The sequence below is a fragment of the Haliaeetus leucocephalus genome, unplaced genomic scaffold, assembly GCF_000737465.1.
Source record: "Haliaeetus leucocephalus isolate CR32 unplaced genomic scaffold, Haliaeetus_leucocephalus-4.0 Scaffold866, whole genome shotgun sequence".
In the NCBI taxonomy this organism is placed as follows: Eukaryota; Metazoa; Chordata; class Aves; order Accipitriformes; family Accipitridae; genus Haliaeetus; species Haliaeetus leucocephalus.
Window position 1 is genome coordinate 2,002,484 of NW_010973302.1, and position 9,328 is coordinate 2,011,811.

The 9,328-nt window shown below is 48.5% G+C and overlaps 1 protein-coding gene across 1 annotated transcript; it reads left to right on the top strand.

The window, feature by feature from the left end:
• Positions 1 to 73: 73 nt before the first annotated feature.
• On the top strand, positions 74 to 8,967 carry LIPG (lipase, endothelial). The gene is made up of 10 exons (XM_010583013.1): positions 74 to 226; positions 359 to 555; positions 1,375 to 1,554; positions 2,222 to 2,333; positions 3,541 to 3,765; positions 4,216 to 4,458; positions 4,966 to 5,086; positions 5,661 to 5,879; positions 6,767 to 6,859; positions 8,469 to 8,967. Exons 1-10 carry the CDS (start codon positions 130 to 132, stop codon positions 8,488 to 8,490), a joined length of 1,509 nt encoding a protein of 502 aa, XP_010581315.1. The 5' UTR covers positions 74 to 129; the 3' UTR covers positions 8,491 to 8,967.
• The last annotated feature ends 361 nt before the right edge of the window (positions 8,968 to 9,328 follow it).

A 9,328-nucleotide genomic window follows, 5' to 3' on the forward strand; every position in this document is an offset into this window, starting at 1 on the left:
GCGCCGCCAAGGCCGGCCCCATCGGGCCACGAGCGCCGCCCCGCGCGGCCCCTTAAAGGGCCCCGCACCCGCCGAGCCCCGCCGTCCGTCCGTCCGTCCGTCCGTCCGTCCCTCTGTCCGTCCCCAGCCATGAGGAGACTCGTCCTCCTGCTCTGCACCGCCCTGGCCTGCTGCACGGCGGCGGGGAGCGCCCCGCGGGTGGCGGAGGCTGCTCTGCTAAGAGAAGGTGGGTCGAGCGGGGCTCCCACGCGGGACGGCAGCAGCCCTCCGCCGTGGGGTGCACGAAGCAGGGCTCCCTCCTTCTCCCAGGTGGGGTCAAAGGGAGTTTTGCTGATTTTCCTCCTCCGCCGGTGTCCAGATGCCACCCTCGCCGAGCTGCTGGAGGCCAGGCGGGAGCATGTGCCGGCGGCGAAGGCGCAGGTGAAGTTCCATCTCCGCTCCTCGCCCCGCGCCGAAGAGGACGGCTGCGCCCTCGCCGTCGGCCACCGCCAGCGGTTGGAGGACTGCAAGTTCAACGCCACGGCTAAAACCTTCTTCATCATCCACGGCTGGACGGTAAGGACGGAGGATGCCGCGGGCTTCTGGGCGACGCTCCGCCTTCGAGCCGCCCGCTCGGAGAGAGCGTGCTGCCCTGTAAAGCGTCCGCTGCTCTAGAATACGCGGGATTTGGGACAAGTTTTCGTGTTTGGAACGCTGCGGCCCCCTGGTAGCTGCACCTGAGGTTGCTGGAGCAAAGCGGGGTGGGTCAGACTCTGTGAAATCACCCAGCTCATTCGCAACGACTGATTCAAGATCACTTCACATCTGTATAATGTGAATGTGGTAAAGGGAACTTGAGGTTTTTCCCTAAAATCCAACTAACTGACCGCTGTGAAGGTGGCACTCGGCTTGACACGCATACAGACTTTCTGTAAGTTCAGCTGCGTGTCCACAGTCCTCACCTCTGCGATGCGGTTTCCTCGATAAAGAAACAGAGGGCAGACAGACTTTATCAAGCTTTCTGCTCCTGCATTTGATGTGGGCACTAGGGGACTTATCAATTCTACCAGGGCTTATGCAAACAGCGGTGCCAGGACTGGCAAATAATTTTGCAATCTATTAGAAGGGCTGAAACTCTCAAGAAAAAGAGGGATAAGGTGGCATGTACTGAATGCCTCTCCTTCCTGCCCTAAAAGGCAAGGTGGCTAATTACATCCAGAGTCTCTCAAAACCTGTTTTTCTTAGACCATTAGCACAGCGCTGAGAAGTAGTGGGGTTTGCAGAGGAGCAGCATACAGCTGGCGCAGAGTATGTAAATGATATACTAATAACTTAACCGTGAATGTGTAATCTTGGTCTTGGGAGCTGGAAAGTAACACCTGAATCTCTTTCTAGATGAGTGGCATGTTCGAAACCTGGCTGGGCAGCTTGGTCTCTGCTCTTCAGAAGAGGGAGAAGGATGCCAACGTGGTCGTGGTGGATTGGCTTTCGCTTGCCCACCAGCTCTATACCGACGCTGTGAACAACACACAGATTGTTGGAAAAAGCATAGCGAGGCTGCTTGACTGGTTACAGGTAACACAAGTTAAGAACGGGCTCTGTTGTAATGCTCCGTGAAAGACTCTTGCACAAGGGAACGGAGCATTCACCAGCTCCGGCGCTCACCAGTGGGGAAGGCTCTGGCGTAATCCCAACCCCGAGGCTCGGCGAGGTGATGGCTCATAGCTAAGGTGCTGTGCTCAGCCCTTGCACCAGCAAGCGCTACCCTGCTTTCCTAGAAGACGCTGCTTTGCAGCATGCTCAGATCAGTGAGTGGAGCACACTTCAAATTTGGAGTCCTGTCTGAGCGCTGTGAACTCAGGAGTTGGGCAGAGTCAGCCTTGGCTCGGCAAGAGGGTGGAAAAGGAGAAGGTGCATGGTGCTACGCTTGGCGCTTGTGTCCATGGCCAGTACTGAGGGCTGCTGGCAGCTCCCTGGGAGAAGGCTGCTCCAGATGCTGCTTAATCAAAGGACATCATAATTGGGGGTGGAAGCTGGGTACTGTGGCTGGGGGCAAGCCACAAGCGCCATCCAAACCATTCAACCTGTAGTTGTCTTGATGAAATAAATAACGAAGCATGCTTGTCTGCCCCCTCCCTCCAATCTCTTCTTTGAATCAGACTTGAGAGTCCTGCAGATAGGAACAGCACCAGATGCTCCGAAAGACAGAGGGGCAGATGATCTTATCTTTCTTTCCTTGCAGGAGAACCCGCTCTTCCAGCTCGAGAATGTCCACCTGATCGGGTACAGCCTGGGCGCCCACGTTGCCGGCTTTGCTGGTAACCACGTCCGTGGGACAATAGGCAGAATTACAGGCAAGTGGCTTTTTAAGCAGTCTCTTACCTTTCCTTAGCGGCAAAGAGTTTCCCCGAAGAGGCTTGTTTCCTGTGTTGCTGCGATGTTGTTTTGGGCTTGCTTGTTCAGAAATTACAAGTTTCCTAGCTGTGGCAGCAGTGGGGAGCACAGGTCTCTTCCTATGAGAGAGTATCTTAATTTTGAACCCCAAATGTAGGTGGGGGTCAACAAAAAAAACCCAACACCTTTCAGAGGACAACCTGATCTTGAGTATATTTGAAGTTAAATGTGCGTTCAAAACAAGTCCAGCTCAAGCTCTTACTGTCCAAATCCTAAGCCTCTGAGTGATACTGTTATTGCAGTTATAGCTCATGAATGAATAGAAGTGAGAGCTATTGGGTGCTGTTTGCCCCATAGCATGTTTGGTCAAAAAAAACCAACCACCAACCAACCCCCCCAAAAAACCCCAACCTCTTATTCTGAAAATATCTTGAAGAGAGTGCTTCTGACTCCAGAGGAAATCCGATTTCAACATGTGAGAACTTAGGGCATGGTACAAGGGGTTTTATTAAGCATTTAAATGTGACACCGGCAGTGAGAATTGCTCAGAGCCTAGCATTAAATATCTATATTTAGTTAAGCAGGAAAATCACCAAACAGTCAACTTGGGGAATGGCTCAGGAGCACAGCTTCAGGTTGGGGGTGAGGCTCAGGGGTTAACAGAGCATCCCAAACCCATCAAGGGATTTCAGATGCAGGGATTACCTGGCTGCTGCTTAAACGTGCATTAGTCCCTCCATATGTCCAGTCTGAAAAAATCGACTAGACATCACCAAGGCAGCTTTGGCAACCAGCGGTCTCTGTGGGGTGCTAGACCTCTTCTGGTGTTCTGTCCTCTGCTGCTACCTCTTGAAGTATCTCTTCACTGTGACCGAGCAAAGACTCATTGCTTCCAACGGGCAATCTGAAACCATCGCTGCAGAGCGGACTGGTGCTACTGCTGGGTCGTATTGAACCAAAAATAGCACGGGACATTTTCATTTGTTCCCTCAGTGAAGGGAGTTCCCTCATGGTGAAGAGATCTTGGGGGACAGTATCAGCAACGAGGCAGGGACCGTCTGTGTAGCACTTGGTTAGGAGGGCTGCTAGCAGCAGGCTTCTAGCTATATTCTGTATGAAATAACCCAGTTTCTTACCTGGCATCTTGCGTACTGTCTCTAACACCAGGCTTGGATCCAGCTGGCCCTATGTTTGAAGGAGTGGACCCTAGCAAGCGCCTCTCCCCCGATGATGCTAACTTTGTGGATGTCCTTCACACCTACACAAGGGAAACTCTAGGTGTTAGCATTGGGATCCAGATGCCTGTAGGCCATGTTGACATCTACCCCAATGGGGGAGACTTCCAGCCTGGCTGTGGTTTAGGTGATGTCTTGGGAGCAATTGCCTATGGGAGTAAGTTCTCATTATTTATTTTGCCTCTGGTCAGTGTAGACTCCTCGCAAATAGGCTTGGGTTGATGCTGGGGGATGATCTGATTTACCAGAGCAAGCTATTTTTTCATTCTAAACTGCCTGTTCTACTGGAGATACTTGCTAGAAACTAGACCTGCTTTTAATTCTGAAGTAGCATGTTCTCATTCTAACACCTGATCACAAACTATGGTCATCTTATGCTGGGTCTAGAATCCTCATGAAAGCTCTCTTCATAGTAGAGACTAAGTGAACGGTCCTCTTCAAGTGTCTTCCACTAACCTCTCAAATTGCTACTGTTTGAAAAATGTTCAGCTTTAGCCATGGTCAACTCGTGTTGGGCTACAAAAAGGCATAGCTCACTGTATCTTACCAGCTGCTGGGGTAATAAATGCTTAAACAAAACGTATCCCTTGCAACTCTGCTTCTCTAGCAATTGGTGAAGTTGTTAAATGTGAACACGAGCGGTCTGTGCACCTCTTCGTGGACTCCCTCGTGAACCAAGATAAACAAAGCTTCGCATTTCAATGTACCGATTCCAGTCGCTTCAAGAAGGGCATCTGCCTCAGCTGCCGAAAGAACCGCTGCAGCGGCATTGGCTACAATGCCAGGAAGACACGAAACAAAAGAAACAGCAAGATGTACTTAAAAACAAGAGCTGACATGCCCTTTAAAGGTATGCTTTCCCTCTCAGAAAGCATAGTCTCATCTCTAAGAGCAGACTCCCAAAGTCGATGTTGGGAAGGATGTAGAGGTGGCAGAGTAGCATCACCTCAAAGCAGCCCAGCACCAGGCGTTAGTCTTTCGCTGTTACCTGGCTGCCTTGCTGTCCTGTGGCATTACTGTGCTCCTTCCTCTGTGTAAAATAATCAACAGGACTCTGGCTGTAAGGACGCTCTGCTTTTTGAGCAGGGCTACAGTCCACACATGTCGTATTTGCAAGACCACCCCAACCTTAGAGCAGTGTAAGGTTTGGGGAGCCCTCCCCAGAGCGGACCTGCTGTTTTTGTTATGTAAATGTCAACTCTGTAATCAGTAAGGGCAGGAAAAAGTGATCAATGATGTCTCAATAAAGAAAGTGTTGGCTGGCAAAGGCCAGACCCTATTTCACAAACAGCCATGCTGAGCAATGTTGTGTCTCAACAAACTTGGTTCCATGTATGCTCTCCTTGTCTCTCTCCAGTCTACCACTTTCAGATGAAAATGCATGTCTTCAGCTACAAGAGCTTGGGAGAGGCCGATCCCACTTTCTCCGTCACCCTTCATGGCACCAATGGAGACTCTGAACCTCTCTCTTTAGAAATGTAAGTAAGCTGGTTTGTCATGTTTACTTAAGTAAAGAAGGCCACTGGGACTAGACAAGGTGGCATCATTCTTTTTCCTCTGTTAACACTAGCATTGCACCTGAGCCTAGCAGCCTCACTCCATCACCATTCAAAAAGCTTTTCATCCAGTAACTTAATTATAGTTTATTGCTGAGAAAGCAATTTGATGTGCCCAGTCCTCTGCATACTAGCCTTCACAGCTCATTGTTGAAGTACTTTGTTTTGCTTTTTCCCTCTCCCATTTGGGTATAGTCTGAAAGCAGCCCTATCTCTAGAGGCATTGTTGACCTCCTTTAGCCTCTCCCAGAAGAAACACAAGGCACGAAATTCACCTTTAAGCTACGGACGGATGGCTGAGCCAAATACACAACACATTGTATTGAAGCGGCTATCTAAGCTCACTTTTAGTGTAATCAGTAATTATCTGGTGACAGTTGAACGTGGAGCACTTGATAAGCTGCAGAGGGCTCTGTTTTAACTTCTTGCATGGAATGAATGAGCATCTGGCACGTTTCCATAAGGAAGCAATATTGAGCGTCTGCTTGTCTTTCAGGCTTGATCAAATTGGCCTAAACGCTACTAACACCTTCCTGGTCTATACTGAAAAGGACATGGGTGAACTTCTAAAAATAAAGCTCACCTGGGAAGGAACATCTCAGTCATGGTACGATCTATGGAAAGAGCTGAAGAGCTACTGGTATCGGCCTGTGAAATCTTCCCAGGAACTGCATATCAGACGCATACGTGTGAAATCTGGGGAAACGCAACAGAGGTAATAATTGCGTTAGGCTGCATGTGAGAGAGATTAGAATCTAGCACAAAAAGTTGAGGTTTTGAACTTAGTCAGCACCCTGAACTGTCTTTCATTTTCAGTGTTACCAGCTAACGCTGCCTCATGGTGTAGGGTAGGGGGTTACTTGCCAGCCTGAGTCTGAAAACAAGGCTTTAAGCAAAACTAGTCACTGCAGATCAGATCTGGGATGTTCTTTTGCTTTATTTAGATACTGTGACACTATCTTGCCTGCCCTCGGGGACTAAATTAGCCTACTTCACGATGGTTTAGATCCTACCTGAAGGGTTACGGTACAGACAGCGCCAAATATGCTGAAAGGTAGATGGGGCACAGCTATTATTTACAGGCATAACGTGCTGATTTGACACAAGCAGCTAGACCTAAAACTGCAACCGGTAACACGGTGACACCAACTCCTTAAGCACTATATTGCTCCTACCGAGATCTCTGTAATTGGAAAGCTACCTGAGCAACCAACGAGAAGTAAAGCTGCCAAACATACAGCACTGCGCTCCCAAATCTTGTGTTAACGTTGTTCTGAAGGTCACGCAGATCCGTCAAAGAAAAATTGAGAATTTCCCATGTTTCTCAGAGCTTTGAATAAGCGTTACCTATCATCTGTAAGGTATTCTAGTTTCTACAAGCTATGAAACATAGGTGTAGTAGAAGCGGAGATCCCCAGATAAAATATTGAAGTAGGAAATAAAACAGCCATTCAACAGGCTAATGGTGTGTCAAGATGCTTCACAGGAAGGACATTAAATCAAACAACTTGTTCTGGAATTAGCTACAATCCATATTATACGCTATTTTTTAATCATGGAGATAACAGGTGCCTTCTCTTGACTTCCGATTCTTCCTCCTAGGTTTGCTTTTTGTGTGGAGGATTCCCAGCTAACCAATATATCTCCTGGTAAAGAGCTCTGGTTTGTGAAGTGCACAGGGGAGTGGCAAAAAAGGTAGGGAAAAAAAATCAGCTAAGAGAAATCCTGTCTGATGCATGTGGCTGTGCTGGGATGAGTAGAACCTCTTTTTTTTTGTTGTTCAGACTCCTGGAACCTCATTTTCTTTCAAAAAAGCTAATAAATTCTAGCCCAAGATTCCCAGCTATTAGACTTAAATTTCGTGTATGCCTCAACTATCACTAGCTGGGTGATACTATCCTCGCTTCTGATCTTGGTTTATTTTGTACCTTTACATGCTTACTACCCAATTGGTATAACACAATCCTTGGGCCTGAAGAACCTCTCTGCTTGCTGTCACAGTATGGGTGCTACCAGTACCCAATGGGCAATAGTGGAGAGCTAATGAGAGTTATCTATTAACTGCCCTGTAAAACAGAGGAAAGCTGGGAGCGCAGGGGATTGCCTCAGAGATCATTTCAGCCTGGCAGACAATCTTGAGCTGCCAAGAAATCTCTTGATTAAAGTTTGAGCTCAACTGCACGAGCAAGACCCAGCTGAGGACTTGCCATGTTGTTACAGTAGTGACTCCCACCACCTCACCTCTGGCCCTGCTAGTCTCTTCTGGCTCAGGAGAGCACAAACTCAGGTGTTGCCAGGGCACCTCAGCCCTGCTTAACCTCCGAGGGACTTTCCAGACACCTAGGATCAGTCCCCAGAGCATGACTTCCAGTAAGCCTGCTCCCAGCAGTGACAGCTTGATTGCTTCAGGCTGCCTCTAGTCATGTTTTGAACAAATCCCTCTTCATTTGACTGCGTGACAGTCTCCTTCAGATGAAGCCCAGCCTTTTGGCCTCTCTTAAATTTCAATTTGTAAACTTAGAGCTTTGTCGCTTCTAATCCAGAGACAAAGTGCTTGTTAGGGCTAGGCAAAGCCCCGTGGAAGTCGGGCTTTGCACAACCCTCTTGGGCAGCAGAGTTCAGCTCAGAAATGTGAGCTGGTACTGCTCCAAGTTTGGCAGAAACCAGCAAGCTGTGCTGCATACGGTAGCAAACAATTCTGTGAACGAAACCCCTGTGCAAAAACTTGTTGCTCTGCCCCAAGTCTTGAAAGATCAAGTAAATATTCCTGCAGGTACAATAAAAGGCTGTTTTGATACGCTAGTCGGTAACCCCCATAAAACAGAATTGCTGGCAGATGTGCCCTTCCTGCTTACTCATGGAGTACAGCTTTTACACGAGGCGGAGAAGCAGATCTGAGCTCTAACGCACTAAGGTTTCTAGGAAATGATCCTTCCTCCCAGAGATCACGAGCAATTACTTGCTGTTCAGCTCTCCACTCCTGCCAAGTCACTGCAAGATTATAGTTCCCTACTTGGAGATTTGAGTCTGCAAACATCTGTCCACCCTGAATGGATCTGAACAGGCAGAGTCTAGCGTCAAGACCTGTAATTTCTGTTTGCAGCCTACTTGCGTGCATAATGTCTGCTTCGGGCTCTCGTTGAGTAGCTACTGGGCAAAGCGCTGCTTTGACAGAATAAAATACCAACCTGTACTGTCTAAACCTGTTCTTAGAATCCCAGAGTTTCTTAGGAATTCTTTATTACTCCTCTTAACTTCTGCATTTAACTAGATTATTTTTTTTTCCCCTCTCTGCTTTTCCCAGATCTGTCTCAGATTTGCTCTGAAGACTTCTCTAAAGACTCACAACTGAGCAACCTAGATGCACAAAGACCACACAGGCGGCAAGATGCTCTGGCAAAAATCCTGCTTGGTAGCACTTAAAGCAAGCAGCTCTTCAGGACAAAACATCTTGGATCAGATGCAAGAAACTGAGGAGGAATTGATGGACTGCGGTCCTAGACCTAGAGTTACTAAAACTACATTCTCCCTTCCCCAAGGAGCCTGGTTTGTGCATTTAACCTTACCTTGACCCGTTCCACGCTGAATTTCCTGCCCTGCTCCCGTTTACCAGGACCATGGATGAGATCTTCACAGATCTAGACCTCAGCAATGATCTTCTGGTCTGCCTGCCAGGGGAGTTGAGAAGATAACCACGCTAACTGCCCATCAGACTGTTGGTGACAGAGCTGCCAAGAATAAATTAGCATCTAGCGTAGGAGTTTCCCTGGCTCCAGTAGCACTATGGACTGGGGGAAGATGAGACCAGCACAGGTCAAGCGTGGGGGGGTCGTTCAGGGGAGGGGTGGGAATAAGCACAATGCCACTTAACTTCAAGTTGTCCTTTGCTTGCCTTAAAAAAATAATCTGTTCTGTGTCCAGCCGATACCGAAATCTCTCTGTCTGACCTTATAAGAAGGTAGTACTCCATCCTCCCTGTACCTCGGGCAGAACACGGTGCAGATGGTGTTGGCAGACGCTCCTCACTCCCCAGTCACTGCCTGGTCCCATGTGTTGATCTCTACAAAAAGCAAATGCCAGCTGCCCTTCCACTGACGGTAGGGGAGGAGGAGGGTGAGGAACCGTACTGCTTCAGGAGAGCTTTGCACCAGCCCTTTTAACTAC